The sequence below is a fragment of the Quercus suber genome, unplaced genomic scaffold, assembly GCF_002906115.3.
Source record: "Quercus suber isolate HL8 unplaced genomic scaffold, Cork oak 2.0 scaffold_46, whole genome shotgun sequence".
NCBI lineage: Eukaryota > Viridiplantae > Streptophyta > Magnoliopsida > Fagales > Fagaceae > Quercus > Quercus suber.
The window spans coordinates 1644099-1662399 of NW_027069511.1; the positions used below are offsets into that span (position 1 = coordinate 1644099).

At 35.8% G+C, this 18301-nt stretch overlaps 1 protein-coding gene across 6 annotated transcripts; it reads right to left on the reverse strand.

Annotated features, from left to right (window-relative positions):
• Positions 1-7203: 7203 nt before the first annotated feature.
• Positions 7204-16146, reverse strand: LOC111998357 (flavin-containing monooxygenase FMO GS-OX-like 4). 6 transcript variants are annotated; one of them, XR_010628266.1, is made up of 10 exons: positions 15452-16146; positions 11650-11720; positions 10984-11136; positions 9722-9804; positions 9476-9611; positions 9194-9367; positions 8608-8886; positions 8191-8350; positions 8037-8112; positions 7204-7723 (listed from the first exon to the last, which is right to left on the reverse strand). XR_010628266.1 is itself a non-coding variant. In XM_024030460.2 (7 exons), exons 1-7 carry the CDS (start codon positions 16005-16007, stop codon positions 8674-8676), a joined length of 1386 nt encoding a protein of 461 aa, XP_023886228.1. In that variant the 5' UTR covers positions 16008-16146; the 3' UTR covers positions 8457-8673. The 6 variants fall into 6 exon arrangements, 1 of the variants encoding a protein (XP_023886228.1); XR_010628267.1 differs by lacking the exon at positions 8037-8112; XR_010628264.1 differs by having other exon boundaries at positions 7204-8112.
• Positions 16147-18301: the final 2155 nt, after the last annotated feature.

Here is an 18301-nt window from a genome sequence, read left to right on the forward strand (position 1 = left end):
AGATGCGCCGTAAAGAGAAGGGAGGTGCTAAGCAACAAAGTTCAAGTGAGATAAACAGGTATCAAGGGACCCACCATGTCGAGATGTCTCTTAAGGTTAAGGGCAACCTCTGGCCCACTCTTGCTCCCCAGTTCAGCCATGTCGGCGGGAAGGAGAAGAGACTTCTCCGGGGCGTCGGCCACGAGGACCCATAGGTATCAAAACCCTCCCCCCCCGTCCGAGGGGACGGGCAGCAGGATTTTGAGGGGCTATTGTGGGGCCCGTAGGCCTGGTACCCTGGGCCCATCTTGCATTAGGCCCAAGGCCTATGCCGAGGAGGGATGATCATCCGAGGCTGGTATATGAAGACCTATGCCTTTTTGGACCCCGCCGAGGACATCTCTATCCTCGGCATACCGAGGCTAATTTCAGGTGAGGGATAGACCCAGAACAGGTTGTTACCTCTACACTGAATGCGCTCACCTAACCCCTTGGCCACATTAATGGGGAGGTAACCCCTTGACAGGGTAACATTGATCATGGTGAACTACACGAGTACTGATTAGGCCTCTGATGGGACGAACGGTCAGAGGGAAGGCCAATGGATGATCAACAGAAGGAAGAAGGGGATAGGAGGGAGAGACCTATATAAGAAAGGCGAGCAAAGCAGTTCAAGGAGGAGGAAAAAACCTCCTCGGACAAGTGCCGAGGAGCTACCCTTAGTTGTAAATTGGGTCCACTCCCCTTCCATGGTAAAAAGGGGCTTGTGTTCCGTTGCTAGTCTGTTAGGGCCTAACCCTTCATCCCACTCTCTAGAAATGTATTGTTAGGGAACCTTTCTAAACTGAGTCCCTACAGATAGTTATTTTTATATTTTGTTAACTCTTTAAAAAAATTTGTAAGGATATTTTTAGGTATAAAATGTAAATTGTCCATTTTGTTTTAATTATCGTGAAGCACTTTTTTTTTTTATATTTTTTTTTTATGATTCATTTATTTTAGACTCTTTGGTTTTTATACTTAATAACTCACTTGGATGAATATTTATGATGTGGTACCACATTTGATTCTAAAATTAAGAAATAAAACTCTTTAAGAATAAATAATTTAGGACACATGGCGCAAAATTGGAACTCTTATTTGGAACTATAATTTGAATTTCTCTCAGTTTCACCTATTATTATATATTTAGATATATAGATTATTAAGTTATAAGACTCTTGACAAATAGAAGTTAAGAATTTTTACAAGTAAAGGCTATTCATATAATCATTTAATTAGTAAAATTACCTTTTATTAAAATAATGATAACTTTTATATAAATTAAGGTGTTCACTCTCAATAAAAATGGCCTTGATTAAGTTAATGTTTTAGTCTCAATAAATTAAGATGTTCAGTCTCTAACTTCTTCAAAAACTATAATGGATTCTAATTTCTTTTAAAGTCTCATTAATGTTTTAGTCCTTTCTTATTCATCCAATATATTTGTAAGGGTGTTGCTGTGTGTGTGTGGAAGCATGGGTTCTCTTTCTCTTCTTCACCACTTCTTTCTAACGTCCCCAAATCTTTTGTGTTGTAATTGTAATTCAGTAATTGTAATTCATTATGCTGCAAAGTTCACTTTGTAGATGGTGTTTTGTAAGTGATGGTCCTTGAGTGGCTATTCGAAGTGTACCATTAGCATAGGCACTGAAGTGAGTTGTGGGTTCAACTCCCTTTTGAACCCAAGTCAAATGGCCATTTACATGTCACGTGGAAAGAGGAGCTAAAACAACCCAAAAGGATCAAAATTAAAAATTTTGATTGGTATTAGAGCATTTAGAACATGTAGGGTTGAAAATAGGAATTTTATTTTTACATTCTTCCATATGCCACTTCCACTGATAGGAGTGTACCCAATAACCCAACTTTCTTTCAATTTTTTGGAGTCTTTTTCTTCATAATGCTACATGTCATGTTTGGATTGGCTTCGTTTTTGGACTCAGTTCAAGATGGGAGTTGAGTTTGCTACTATCGTAAACCCATATTATGGTGAAGGCTAGTAGCATTGGCTCATGAGTTGCACACAAAAGCATTATCTTGCGAATAAAAGAAATTATACCACAAATACAAAAAGCAATCAACCAAATTTATTATAAAAATAAAAATCACGTCCAAAAAAAAAAATCACGTCTAGTTAAAAACAAAAAAAGAGGCAACTGGCAACGTTATTGCCCAGAAAAAGAAAAAAAAAGGGGTGGAGGGGAGGGGGGAATGTTACTACCCAAGGGAGAAGGAGAAAAAAAGAAGCAATTGGCAACGTTATTGCCTAAAAAGGGGGAAAAAGGAGAAGGAGGGGCATTTTTGTCAATCAAGAAAAAATTCATCCTACTTAATTTTCTTCCCATTTTGGAGAGAGAACATTTTAGTGGGCTCAGAAAAAAACACTTGGGCTTTACCATTTATTTTCCTTCCTCCCTACCCAACCAAACACACTTCAAAAAAGTTTTTCTTCCTATTTTCTCTCCAAAACTTTTCATCCATCTTATTTCACCTACAAACAAACACACCCTTATGGTACGTTTGGTTATGTGGATTTTAGGGAGGATAGAAAAAAAAAGAGAAGAAAATAAAAGAAAAAAAATGATTGGGAAGAGTGTTTGGTTGAGAGGAGGAGGGGGAGAAAAGTGGTGGCCAACTGTTTTCTCTTCAGGCCTTCAGGCCCACCAAAATTCAATCTCTCCAAAATGAGAGAGAAAAGAAGGAAGAAAATGAGAGAGGAAAGGGGGAAGATGTGTGTTGGGCAAAATTGCTCCTCTATCCAACAGCCAACTTTTTATCTTTTTCTACTTTTTGTCTTTATGGTTTTTTTTTTTTTTTTTTTGGATAAAATTTTGCGAAGTACACATTGGTTCTTTTTTTTTTTATCTGTTTTTTTTTTTTACTCCTTTTAGCATTTTCTTATTTTATAAATAAATAAATAAAAATTAAAGTGTCCATACAAAATTTTTTTAATAATAAATGTGTTACTTTTGTTTATATATTTAGTAAGAACATAATGGTAAATTTATATAAACTTTATTTTTCATCCTCTTATTTTTTATCTCAATCAAACAAAAAAGTTTTCCATCCTTCCACTTTTTCATCCCTCCAACCAAACACAAATGAGGGAAAACTAAATCTTTTCTATCCTCTCACTTTTTCATCCTCCCACAATTTCTATCTCCCATTCCATCTCCCAACCAACTGGACTCTTAGGTAGACAATGGCGGAAGCATTTATGAAGAAGTTGTATTTGAGCTCCAAGTTTAAAGAACAAAGGTAAGGGTAAAGAAATCAATATGACTATGGTAATATAAAAAAAATATCCATATTGAAACAAATAAACCCTTTAGAGAACAAAGGGTAAAGTGTTCAAGACTCGTGGGTGGGTTTGTAACTTAGCTATAAAAAAGATTATAATATTGGTGCATTTCATAATCACAATAGCAATGTTCGTTTCTTATCGTTCTTATTTAATTATTTTCCATATTATTTCTACATATAATCTATATCTATATCTAAATATATCTAAAAATTGAGACATAGAATTTAATATTGTTATACTCTTGTTGAGCCACGTAATACTTAAAAAAAAATCCTTTATGATTTTTCTATTTTATTTTATATAAATTTATTAAATATAGTTCATGGACAGACATATTAATGCACACCATTATTGTTCAACATGTTACTATTCATTTGTTTTAAATGCAAATATTTGACTATTCAACTACTCAAATTGATTTCAACTTTTCATTTTCATTTTTCTAATTTCAAGTAATTGTTAAAATTGAATAATTCATTATCTTTTAGTGGATACATGCACATGTTTGACTATTCATTACAAACATTACTATTCATTAGATGCAAATATTTGATTACATTCAACTACCCAAATTGATTTCAACTTTTTGTTTTCTTCTTTCCAATTTCAAGTAACTATTAAAATTGAATATTTAAACTTTTCATTTTCCTATTCTATAAAAAAAAAAAAAAAAAAAAAAAAACCTCTTCTTCTCTTCCTCCAACTTTTGTCCTCCCTCTTTGCCTCTTTATCTCTCTACTACTCTTTATTTTATTGTTAAATTTCCTTCATCATTTCCTCTTTCTTATGTTTTGACTCTTTTTCTCCCCATCTTATTTTGTATAAATTTGATATCAATTATTCCATTCAATCCATATTTTTTTCCACACAAAAACTATGAGTTCTCTCTCTCTCGATTTTTGTTATTTCCTATAAATCTAATTTAGGTTGATGGTTTTTTTATTTAATTTTTGTGTTGTATTTTTTAAAATTTCTTATCACAAATCACTTTTATAGCTTTGATTGAATTTTGGTTTGGGTTAATATGTAGTTTTTTTTTTTAATAGAAATTTGAGTTTATAAATGGCTATGAATTTGAATGTGCCTATCAATGGACTTCCACTGAATAGAAATGTATTCACAATGTTTTTAGGTTCATATACTTCTTTGGTAATGTGAATTTGAGAAAGAGAAAATGGTAGGCAAAGGATGTATGGTCATTTATAATCCCTTATGTCTTGAAGAAAGTGGAGGGCATATTAGTCTAACTTGTACTGGAATTTTGTATAGAAAACATTTTGTTATAAGTTCCTTGACTTTTTGTTATTTTATAATGAAATGGGATTGAAAGTTCTCCTCTGCCTAACTAAACAGCTAGAGACAAACATACAAATACTTTTGGAGAAGGCTGATATGGCTCTTAAAAAGTACAAGATGCATATGGTTGTGGCAAATGTGGTTTAACTCGCAAAGACGAGGTTGTAGTTGTTACAAGCAATGAAAAGATATTAGTTCACCATTACAAGACTCAAGTTGGTGATGTTATGGAGAATCCCTTGATTAGACTTATTGTGGACAGACATTCAACTTATGTTGAGAAGCCGGATTTATGATATCTAAGCCTAAAATATCATCAAATGGTTAATATGACAAACATTTACCAAAAATTGCTCTATGGTTGCAGTCCTTTTGATAATCATTTGGATTATCTAGTAATTGGCTGACTTGCCTCTATAGTCTATACTATGACAAAAAATTAATAAAGTTGTTTTATTTGTAGAGTATCAAAAAAGTCAAAAAATATTCGGTGTAGTAATTTTGTATTATTGCATCTCATGTGTTTTTCACAAATTTATTTGTTATTTTTATTTTGGTCACTTTATTACAAATAATTAGCGTCTCCACAAATAAATTTTAGTTAATTTAAACTTTCTTGTAAACTTTTACTTTACTTAGTTGACTATCTTTACTGAAAATGCCAAAAAGAATAGGATAAAATATAATTTACTCTAGAGCATCATTATGCTATTAATGTGTAGGGACTCAGTTTAGAAAGCTCCCTAACAATATATTTCTAGAGAGTGAGACGAAGGGTTAGCCTAACAGATTAGCAACGGAACACAAGCCACCTTTTCATGGAAGGGGAGTAGACCCAATTTACAACTAAAGGTAGCTCCTTGGCACTCGTCCGAGGAGGTTTTCCCCCCCCCCCAACTGCTTTGCTCGCCTTTCTTCTATAGGTCCCTCCCTCCTATCCCCTTCTTCCTTCTTTGATCATCCATTGCCTTCCCTCTGACCGTCCGTCCCATCAGAGGCCTAATCAGTACTCGCATGGTTCACCGTGATCAATGTTACCCTGTCAAGGGGTAACCTCCCAATTAATGCGGCCAGGGGGTTAGGTGAGCGTATTCAGTATGGAGGTGACAACTTGTTCTGGGTCTGTCCCTCACCTAAAATTAGCCTCGGTATGCCGAGGACAGGGATGTCCTCGGCGGGGTCCAAAAAGGGCATAGGTCTTCATATACTAGCCCGGGACGATCATCCCTCCTTGGCATGGGCCTTGGGCCAGATGCAAGATGGGCCCAGGCTACCAGGCCTACGGGCCCCACAATAGCCCCTCAAAATCCTGCTGCCCGTCCCTCGGACGGAGGGGGAGGGTTTTGATACCTATGGGTCCTCGTGGCCGACGCCCCGGAGAAGTCTCTTCTCCTTCCCGCCGACATGGCTGAACTGGGGAGCAAGAGTAGGCCAGAGGTTGCCCTTAACCTTAAGAGACATCTAGGCATAGTAGGTCCCCTGATACCTATTTATCTCACTTGAACTTTGTTGCTTAGCACCTCCCTTCTCTTTACGGTATACCTGTTTTGTTGGCAGGCTGTCCAGGCCTTTTTCAGGCTGGACGAGGAGGCTTTTGCCGAGGTAACGCTCTAGGGCAGTAGGGTGACAAGTTCTTGAAGGCTGCGAGGACNCCAGTTAAGAATAGTCCCTAGGGATTTTAGACATCCTTAGAGACCTCTATAAAAGCCAAGTGGTGGAACTTTAATGTGTTCTTCACCAACCTTATACAGTTATACCGCTTCATTTACAATTTTTCAACAAAACACATTTTGTGTCAAATGCCACAAAAGCCAAAACAAGTTTCTTGGGTCCTTGATCACACATGGACAATACTCTCTCTCCCCCGTTCACATCACTCTAAAGTATATCCCTTTTTTGTCACAAGCCCGTCTCCTTTGCTTGTTTTTTTTTTTTTTTTTTTTTGTTTTAATTGGGCATCATTCTTTAATAATGATATATAAGTAAATTTATTCAAACTCATTTTTTTCATCCCTCCACTTTTTCACTCCCAACCAAACAAAAAGGAGAAAAAATAAAATCTTTTCTATTCTTCTACTTTTTCCATCCTCCCACTATTTTCTATCATCCCACTTTTCCACCACTCCAATCAAACGGACCCTAAGAGACTTTGGGTTTGAATGATTTGATATTCATGTGGCTTGTCCATCATGAAAATTTTGCTGCTTACTTTTCCTTTGTGTTAATAGTTTACTTGTCTTTCAGATTTTTGCTCAGCAACTAGCTGTTCACTAGGCATTCCTTAAGCATGTTCCCAATATGGCAGTGAGGGCATTGAAACAATTTCTTCTTTTCACTTTAATTGTGAAGAAGTTTTTACTTATGAAATGATTAGATGAGACTAAGTAATTTTACTTTCTTAAATACTTGACTCAAAGTGTGTATTGGTTTTTTCCCTTGATTTCTGAATTCCAGATGATAGAAAAGCGTTTCAAGACAAAATATTTTAGAGCGTAATAACAATTATAGGTGAAATTATATTATTTGATTTAATTAAGTAGAACAATTTTTTCCATTTTTAACCTTGGTAAGGGGGATTCAAATTTAGGCAAGTGGTTTTTTATTGAGTCAAGCAAAGTTGACAGAGAAATTCGCAATGAAGTAATTACAAAACTCCGAAATTCCCTGAAGCCACGTGCTGTTAGAAAAGGGCACCAGGGTATGTACTCTAAGCTTTAGCAGAAGCCTTTAGATCTTCTACTTTCTGCTGACCAGTACATTAGCCATGTTGGTAAGGATCTTTCAAAGAAAATGAATACTTACAATCACTTAAAAGGAAATATTGAATGTCAAGATTTGTGTGTGGTGGTAATGTCTCAGATTCAGAGTTGAAGCTTTCTCTGAGTACTGGCGAGGACAATTGGAGAAGAGGAGTGCTAAGAGAATTTGAAATGCTCATTCCTCCACCCCCGATATTATTGATTTAGAAGAGTCTAGCTAGTGATCAGGGGATATCAAATGAGGACGAAAAACATGCACCTTCCTTAAGCTTTGCTGCTCTGATGAATAACTTTGGAGGCAGCATGAGTCAGATTCTGTACTTTCTGATCTGGTCATCTCAAGCTGTGTGAAGAAAGATTTACCATATGAGATTGCGGACAGTCACCCTCTCCTAGATGACAGCTAGTGCTGTCAAGAGAAGAACTCTTTCAAGAAAGGTACTGTTGATTTATCTATATGATTGTGGTTTTAGTGGGATAGACGTGAAGTCATACTCTGAACATGTAGCCTTGTGCAACGTTGTGCATATGTTTAGTCATTAGGATTCAGCTTTATGTGTTTGTCCTTTCAGATGATATTTTAGGTGACTCAAATTATACATGTCTAGCTAACGGACAAATAAACTTTGAGAAGAGCAAAGTCGAGAATATTATACTTTCAGGTTCTGATCAATGACAAGTTACAGTTCAAGATGGATGTGGCAACATGTCTCCTGCTTCATGCAAGTCCCACTGCAATGTGGAGAACGATTCCAGCAGTATAAAGACTAAGCAATCTAGGATTGAAAAGGGAAGTTCAAATCTTTCTACCTTCTATCAGTTTTCTGGAACTGATGTAGTCTGCCAAGTTGCAGGAACCTTATCAGGCAATCAGGACCAAGGATCTTCTGACAGCAGTGAATCAAAACATAGATGCCTCAATAAGAAAGGAGAATCATCTGAACCAGATGTGTATTCTTTTTCTCCGTCCCTAAATAAAATAGTATTCTTTTCATCACTTTAAAAAAAAAAAAAACACATACACTTATCAAATATAGTTATATTTTTTCATATTTTAAAATATATTATTTGAAACATGATACCAAACACATTTTATACATTATAAATACTTTAAACACATGTTTCTTAACACTTTTTAAATCACAGTTTTATCATCATTTTAAACAACAATACTTGAATACTACTACCAAAGAGACCCTAAACCAAAAGGAATAGAAGACAACGTACAATAGAAGGGTGACTAGAATTTTGGCATGTGAGATACAATGGAAAATGGCGGGTCTTGAAACTTGATTAAGGAAAGACACATCTGTCACTAACTTGATTTGAGGCGGGCTTAATGAAATCCTGATAAGCTTGCAAAACCAAGTGCTGAGTTTCCCATTCATCGCGGTAAGATTCAAGATGAGCTAGTCTGCCCTTGACAGTGGCATAATACATCTCCATTCTCCAATCTTCATATGCAGGACATCCACATTGACCCGCAAGCCAATTATTGTACTTTACCTACAAAACAACATACATAATATTTTCTCAACAGAACGAATTTAAGAAGTAAGAAACATAGCTAGAAAAATCTAATTGCCTTTACTAGCCAAAAAAAAAAAGATCTTTTCTAACTTAGTTGGCCTTTACTATCTGGTTCAAATCAGTATTGAGGTACCTTTATGGTGTTTAACTGCGCCAATTTGGAATAATTAGCAACATTTATATTGAAAATAGGTCATTAGCCACCATACCTAATGTGGGCACGAAAAAATAAGTGAAAATGAAAATCTGTCATGATGTAGGCTCTTGAATTGAGCAAAATTACCTGCTTATCATCCAAAGCATGAGTGTCTCGCTTCGGGGTCCCAGAAGCTTCAAGTGATGAGTAGAGGGCTTTAACATCTTCCATCATCTGCTCTTGTGATGGAAGTGTGATACGATTAGACAAAACACCAGCTATCCACTTGCTTTGTAATTCAAACATGGGGAAAGTAATGACCTGGTACCAACCAAACACAAAAATATTTCCAAAATTATATTAAAATTAAATTAAAGATCCAACCATAAATGAGGTTACACTATAATATATTATTAAGTAGGGATAAACCTGAAAAGGTATTCCAACGAAGGAAAGCCATGGAGCCAAGGCTGGTGGAAATATATGCTTGTATAGTGGCCCCACACGGTTGTCATCCACAAGCACAAAGCCATTGGTTTCAAGAAAAGGAAAATGATACTTGTACCTTAAAAAAGTTAAACTAGTTTTAGTTACCATTCGCTGTTTCATGTTTGATTTTGTTTTGGACCTAAATCAAAGCTAAAGCCAAATTATTGGAGTATATATGCAGCATACCCTGTGCAGTGTATAATGATGTTAGCAATGACAAAGCTCCCATCTTGAAAATGTATAGAACCATCTTCACATACATTTTTTATCTGCATCATTTGAATTAAGGTTAGTTCTTTCAATTAGCCTTTCCTATAATCACTGTTTCCTTACTCTTAGAGTCTCAGGGCATGTTTGGTTAAAAAAAAAAAGTGTTTTCTGTATTCATTTTCAGTTTTCTGTGAGACCTACCACAAGAATTTGGTTTACGGGTTGGCTTTTAGTTTTCTGTATTCATTTTCAGTTTTCTGTGGGACCCCTCTCTCTCTTTTCAATCTCACTCTTTATTGGGCAAAAATGTGAAATCTGAGTTTTCCGGTGGTAATCTGGGTTGGCTTTTAGTTTTTCAGGTGGATTACGGTTTATGAAATCTGGGTTTTAGTTTTCCTTTTCGTCTCTCTCTCTCTCTCTCTTAATCAGCGGCGGTGGTACTCGATTGGTGATTGTGACCCACAGCCGATGCTCACTGTTAGCAATGGTGGTCGATCGACAATGGTGTGGTGTTTGCTTTGGGGTTTGTTTGTGCCTTGTGGGTTGCTTTGTTAAAATATTGAGGTTTGGTGGTTGTTTAATTTAAAGCATATCTGATTTAAAGCAAACTCACCCCCTTAACACCACAGTAGCACTTTGAGGTGTTAAGGGGGTGAGTTTGCTGAAATTTGTTTAGGAGATGAGTTTGTTGAAATCTGATGGGGGATCCATGGTTGTGTGGTGTTTGTTTTCAGGTACTCTGACTTGGGCTAGTTTGTAGGAGGGAAGTGATTTTCTAGCGGGAGGAGCTTCATCTGCGTTTGTATCTGTTGGGATTGTCAGGAAATAAAAAAAGGTTAGGGAAGACAAGCTGAAAATTGATGCCAAAAATAAAAAATTTGTTGAAAATAAAAAATGAATAAGATTTTTTTTTTTTGAGAAAAAAATGAATAAGATTTAAGTACAAAAAATGAAAATAGAAAATGAATACACATCCATCAAAAACCAAACAGGACCCTAGTCCCTTATAATCTTCTAATTTATTTTGGGATGTCATAAAACATAATCTTTTTTAAAAGTGAGCTGAAACTTTTCTAACATACACTTTATTTATATATTATATTTTGTTTATATATGCAAGACATTTCATCGAACGAATCGAAGATTTTCTAAATAGAACCAAAAACAGAAAAAGAAAAATAAGGATTACTTGATTGACATATCCTGATAGCCACTCAATCTCACTGTGGGTAACTTACCATAGGATGAAGCCACAAATTATCATAGGCAGGTTGTTTTCCAAATGTTTCATATTTGACCGTTCTAGCTGCAATGTGGACTTCTTTGGCAACTCCAGCTAATTCCCGAGAAATATCGAACGCACTTGCTGAATTCCCAATCAAAACTACAACCTGTTGGAAGCAGGAAATGGCTAAGCTAAGCTAATCACTTGTGCGGGGAAAGAATTGAAATCGAAAAATAATATAATGAGCAGTAAGTTGTAGGTACTAATTACATAATATTGTTCACATATATACATGTTCTCAAATCCCAACTCATTGCAAAAAATACATGATTGGTCTAAAAAGATTTAGATTTTAGTTTCTTATTACCATGCAGATTCTTTATTCGAAGCATATTAGTCTTATTAGACTTTATTTACACTTATTCAACATTTTTACATTTCTCCTATATAAGAATAAGAGAATATGTTTCGTTAGGTGAGCTAATGGAAATGGGAATCAATTTCTTATAAGATTTATTAAGCTTTGGATTTAAAAATCAACTGCAGTCTTCCAAAAGAAAAAAAAAAAAAAACAACAACTACAACAAAAACAACTGCTAAGCTTAATCTACAATTCACATTTTTGACATCAGATTTAGATGTTTTGTGGATATTTGAAAAATCAAAAAGGAGCACATACTTGATCTTGAAAAGGTTTTGGATCACGATAATTGTGGCTATGCATTTGCTTCCCAGGCCACTTATTTATTCCTGCCACAAAAGAAGATAAAATAAAATAATAATTTGAAGACCATAGTGACTTAGACATGCTCACCATGTTAAAAGTATATGATTAAATAATTAAATTTATTAAATTTCAATAATTAAGTTTTTAAGACAATCAATAATAATATCAAAGTGTCATAACAGGCGATTAATGTCACTTAATTTTTTTTTCTTCCCCTCTTGCTAGGAGTGTTTTCTTCTCACGAAAGGTGAGACGTCCTCTACTACTATTATTAGTAGTTCTTCCTCTCCTCTCACTATACTAGATTTTCTCGTTGTATAGGTGGGGGATTTTTTTCGTTGTGGCTTCTGGTCTTTGTTTCTCTCTTCCTGGTCCGTCATGGGCTCAGATTTCATTGACAAATTACAATGGATTAATTTAAGAAAGGAAGGAGAGGTGATAATTTTCCGTTCAAAATATCGTCAGAAAATACTTGAGGAGTGCTGTCTTAGTCTAATTGGTCAATTCCTCACAACTAAACCCATCAACCTTCGAGTGGCAAAAAATTTAATACAGAGTGTTTAGAAATTTGGACAAGATTTGAAGATTACTGACGTTGGAGAGGGGCTAATTCAGTTCAAGTTCACGTTGGAAGGTCAACTTCTATGAGTTGTAAACAATGGTCCTTAAGAGTTTTAACAACCATCTCTTACTACTCCGACGATGGGAAAAGGGGATGACGGCGTTTTCTGTTAACTTCTTGAACATCCCTATTTGGGTACAAGTTTGGGGACTTCCTTTTGACCTTATAAATGAAGAGGCAGGTAAGGACATTGGTAGTGGCATTGGTCGAGTAGTGGATGTCAATTGCATAGCTATTTCATCTAACCAAGCCAGGTTCCTTTGAATAAGGGTTGAAATGCCACTGGATAAGCTAATCCGAAGAGGGGCACCAGTTATTAGTCCAAAAGGGGATAAAGTTTGGGTGGCCTTTCAATATGAACGACTCTTGGGGCTCTGTTTCAATTGTGAACTATTAGGACACGAGGCAAAATCATGCACAACAGCAAGGCTAAGGATTGGTGAAGAGAGTCCATATGGTGACTAGTTGAGAGTGGGATTCCGTAAACCGAAGGACTCAACTCACCATAGCCAACTGCAGAGGAATATGGAGGAAGTTGATGACAGTGGGGATAGAAGCATGTCGCCGCCACCACCAAATATTGCGGAACCAAGAACCTTCAATGGAAATCCTGATATTAACGATACGATTATGGATAATGGGGACAAGCACTTGACAGTTTTCACGGAATTATGCGAGAATGATACACAATCGCCAAAACTTTTGCCGAGTACTCTAAAACTCCTGATAACATGGGAAATATTGATGATTATAGGATAGAGCATGGTTCCAATAGTTTCAGTGACAGATTGTTTATTGTGCCTTTATCGTACGAGCAAAATAAGTTGGATGATAATAGGCCTCTTGCTAGTGGTGCCATAGGTGACTTGACATCTAAAATAGTGCCATGTGATCAACAATTAGTAAGCAAGCCCAAAACACGCATGTGGAGGAAAATAAGCCACATCCACGGCTAGAGCAGATTTGGCCGATATTGAGATGAGATAAATTCTTTATTATTCTAGGAAGAATTATTTTGGAGACAGAGGTCCAGATCAATTTGGTTACTTGCAGGGGATAAGAACACAAATTACTTTCACCAGAGAGCAAGCCAGAGGCACAGGAAAAATCATGTTTCAGGAGTTTTGGATGATCAAGGGATATGGTGCACTTCTAAAGATGACATTGCAAGGGTGGCCGAATAGTACTTTAGGAATCTATTCATTGTTGCTACTCCAAAAAATTTGGATCTTGTTCTAGAGTCCGTTGATCACATTGTTACACCAGATATGTGCCATACACTCCTTCGACCATATACACTAAATGAGGTAAGGCGAGCCCTTTTTTACATGCATCCCTCTAAATCTCCTAGACTTGATAGTATGTCTCCTTTATTTTTTCAAAAATATTGGCACATTGTGGGTAATGATGTAACTGATGCAGTATTATCTATTTTGAATTTGGGTCACATGCTCCATAAGATGAACTATACACATATTGTTCTCATACCCAAAAAGAATGACCCAAAAAAATGTTTCTGATTATCGGCCTATTAATTTAGGCAATGTTTTGTCTAGAATTGTCTCTAAAGTTTTAGCCAATCGACTAAAACTTATTTTGCCAAATGTAACATCAGACTCACAAAGTGCTTTTATTCCTAATCAGTTAATTACTGATAATACTACGGTAGCATTTGAAGTATTACACAGGATGAGGAATAAAATAGCAGGGTAAAAAGGGCAAATGACTATTAAACTAGACATCAGCAAGGCTTATGACTGGGTTGAATGGGGTTTCCTTCGCCAAATAATGCTTAAATTGGGCATTGATGCTAAGTGGGTGCACCTATCAATGGAAACAGTGACTATTGCTTCTTACTCTGTGCTTATTAATGGAGAGCCTAAAGGTTTTGTCACCCCATCTCAAGGTATAAGGCAAGGCGATCTCTTATCCCCATACTTGTTCCTATTATGTGTGAAAGGGCTCTCTTCTTTGATCAGAAAGGTGGTTGAATCACAAAACCTTCATGGCATTCTAAATTGTAGTAAGGGGGTGTGTGTATCTCACATTTTATTTGCAAATGATAGTTTCATATTTTGCCAAACTACTATGGAGGAATGTCAACATCTCTTGACCCTACTTGAGTGCTATGAATCAGCATCTGGCCAAGCTATTAATAGACAAAAAACTTATATTTTCTTTAGCAAAAACACAAGGGCTAAAGTAAAACATGATATACAAGCTATGTTGGGTGCAAGAATTATGGAGGATTGTAGGAGGTATCTTGGCTTGCCAATGGCTGGGGGAAAATCTATGGTCAAGACTTTTAAGGATCTAAGGGAAAAGATTACAAATAGATTTTTGGGATGGAAGGAAAAATACATTTCTAAAGCAGGAAGAGAGGATCTAATCAAAACAGTTGCCTAAGCCATTCCCACCTATTGTATAAGTATTTTCAAAATTTCAAGGAATCTGTGTGATACTATCGTCTCTGCAAAATATTGGTGGGGGCAGTCAAAAGATAAAAGGAAAATCTATTAGATCAATTGTAAAAAACTTTGTACTAGAAAGGAAAGAGGAGGTATGGGTTTTAGAGATATTCAAGCTTTTAATTTAGTTATGCTAGCTAAACAAGTATGGCGATTGATTCATAATACTCACTCTTTGTTCTATCAAGTATATAAAGCAATATATTTTCCAAATTGTTCTTTTATGGATGTGGAAATAGGCAACAATCCTTCTTATGTTTGGAGAAGTATGCTGGCAGCTAGAGAGGTCATCAAGGAAGGTTCTAAGTGGCAGGTGGGTATTGATGTTTCAAAACATAAGTGGCTGACACATAAACCAATTTTTTTGGGAAAGGCAAGGCCTAATCTATTTGTTAAAGATTTGATTGATAATGCCACAGTTCAATGGGATAGAGATAAAGTTTTTGATCTCTTTGCTCATCGAACACGAATGGAGAGACAAAGTTCAATGGGATAGAGACAAAGTTATATTATCTATAAGTATTAAAAACTTTAAATATGTCCACATGTGTTTGTACATGTATTTCCTTTTTATAAAATAGTATTTCTATCTTTTATCTTAAAAAAAAAAAAAGTGTCATAACGATGATATATAATTTCTGAATACGGAGTTAGGAAAAATTACCGGGAACATGGGAGACAAGAGGCTGGGTGTAATGGCCATTACATACGACAACAGCATCAAATATCTCATCCATTTCTGTGTATCTTTGCTTTGATTTAATTTTCCATTTCTCCTCTTCCTCCACGAATCTCACGCGCACTACCTCCGTTTCAAACCTCACCAACTCATCAATCCCGAACTCGCGCGCGAAGTCTTGCAGATACATCATAACCTCTCGGTGACCCGGGAACATTCTCGGGTCTCTGTCCGGGTCGTCTTTGGCAACGAACGGGTAGTCCGAGAAGCCCATGGAGTCTCGGGGGAGGTTTGTGCGGAGGGAGTGGTAGACGCTGGAGTGGACCGTGGTCCGAGTCGGGTCGAGTCCAATCTGGTCGGATTCGACATTCGGGGTGTAGACCCAGAGTCCGCCAACCTGGTCGCCTCTCTCGAAGACCACCACGCTGTGGCCCTCGCGGCGGAGCTCTCGAGCAGTTACGAGGCCTGCGGCGCCGGCGCCGACGACTGCAACGTGGCGTGATACGATCGGCTGGGGTGCGTGTCCTGGGCTTTGAGGCATGGATGGAAAACTAGGGAGAGATGCACAGGAGATTTTGATCTGTGATGAGATTAGTGTTACATTACAGGACAGGCACGTAGCTTTTACTAGGATAGAATTGCGTCCCTGTTCATTCTGTTGTATTTGATAACGATTGCGTCCATATTCATTCATTTTAACCCATGGGAAATCGCGTGTAAACTATTAGTCATTGTTTCATTTTTTAAAAACAAACAACCTATTTATAGTCATTATTGTCTATCTCTGAGCATTCACGCCAATCTATCCACTTCTTTTCCCTGCAAACTTATATTTAGCTACATTTGTGGACATACCTGGCCGAGGTTAAGACGTAAGCATGAGTTAATAAACATTGTCAGGGGCATGGACGGAGCTGTGCCCCCCTAAATTTTTTTTAAAAAATATTACTATATTAAAAGTACTAATTTTAGAATTTTGTTCAATAAAATTATTTTTGTCCTTTTTAATAATGCCATCAATTCTTTTGAGAGTAATGTTATAGTCACAAATGTTTTTACAACGTTTATACAAATTATTAAGGTAGCAAATTCTTATTAGTTCGTACACTTACATCACTTTTTACTTATTAATAACCACTCACCATATTAACAATTTATAAAACATTTTGTAGTTTTAGCATTTTTCACCTTTTAAAGCATATAAAAAATTATAAAATAAAATCTAAAAAAAAATATACAGGCCCAAAAAATTAGAAAATAACAAAATTACCAATAATAAAACTAAAAAAATTAAGCCCAATCAATCTATTTTACCAAGAACAAACAACTTGGCCATTTAAAAAATTTTAAACAGAAATCCTTAGTAGTAAAGCATAAGACTCAAAGGTCGAAGCCGCCGCACACAGCTAGCAGTAAAGTCGCCCCTCTAACTCCAAGTCTTGGCTCCGTCCCTGGTCAAGGGAAAATGGGCTTTAGACCTTGTTTTATAAAAAAATCTAGTACAATGTCAATGTTTTGAAACTATTAAGCAAAGTGTCTTTGTTTTTGAAACTCGATTTTAACAAAATCGAGTTCTGTATAAAATTCGATATTCTCAAAATCGAGTTATATGTAAATTTTTAATTGAAACTCAAATTTAGCAAAGTTGAGTTTCAATTAATTTTTTTTAAAATTAAGTGGAAAATATGCATAGAACTCGACATTACTAATGTCGAGTTCCACCTGTAACTCAATTTTTTAAAATTGAGTTTCAAAATAAGAACACGTTACTTAATAGTTCCAAAACATAGACATTGTGCTAGATTTTTTACAAAATAAAGGCAAAATCCCATTTTCCCCAACATTGTCATCAGGGACGGAGCTATTTTGGACGTGGGGTAGTGGCCCTCTAGATTTTTTTTTTTTTAAATTTTTTAGCGTGTATATATATATATATAATATTAGTTTTAGCAATTTGTTTCAATAAAATTGCACTTTGTCCATTGAACATTTTTAAAAGCTATAAAAAAAATTAGCCTAACAACAAAAATTAAGCCCAAACATCACCCCAAAACAAACACATGCAAAAAAAAAAAAAAATAATAATAATAATAATATTCACAACCGATTCTAACTAGAGATCTAACTAGCCTAGAATTAGGAAAACACCCAACTTCCGGTAAGACACACATATAATAAAAGGGAAAAGGAGGGAATTTTGAAGCCACTCAAAAAAAAAAAAAAAAAAATACAAAAAAAAACAAAAACAAAAACCTAAGCAGCAGAAGTAGATCAGCACCAGTGCACCATGCCTAACGCCACCACCAGTCCACTGTAGCACTGCCCAAACCTGGTAATTATATCTAATCTCTTTTAATTTTTTGAATGAGAATATTTTATCCCTTTCATATCTGAATCTCTAATGCTTGGTTGATTAACTTAGATTTAATCATATATGTTGACAGTGTTGTGAAAAAAATTGAAAGAGAGACAGAGATGAGACTCCACATCCGAAAATAGAAAAGACTAGAGAGAAAGAGTCAAAGAGAGAGATAGACTCCTAACTCCATCTTTCTCTTTCTCTCTCTATATATATTTATAAATAATAGTGGTGTCTTGTCTCTTGTGACTAACAACTATGTAACATAACACCTAAGCCCGCGTAATCTTCTGTGCATTTTATCGTAGCTTTGTCTGTTAGTGTTTTTTTCAATTAGTGTCTTTTGAAAAATTAAAGAGAATGTTTTGGGTAAATAGTTAAAGAAATTTTTTGCAACTTTGAAAATTACTAGTTAGTTGTTGAGTGCTGTGTCAATAGTGCTTGTCTAAGATTTAAAAAAAAAATAGCAAGTTCCA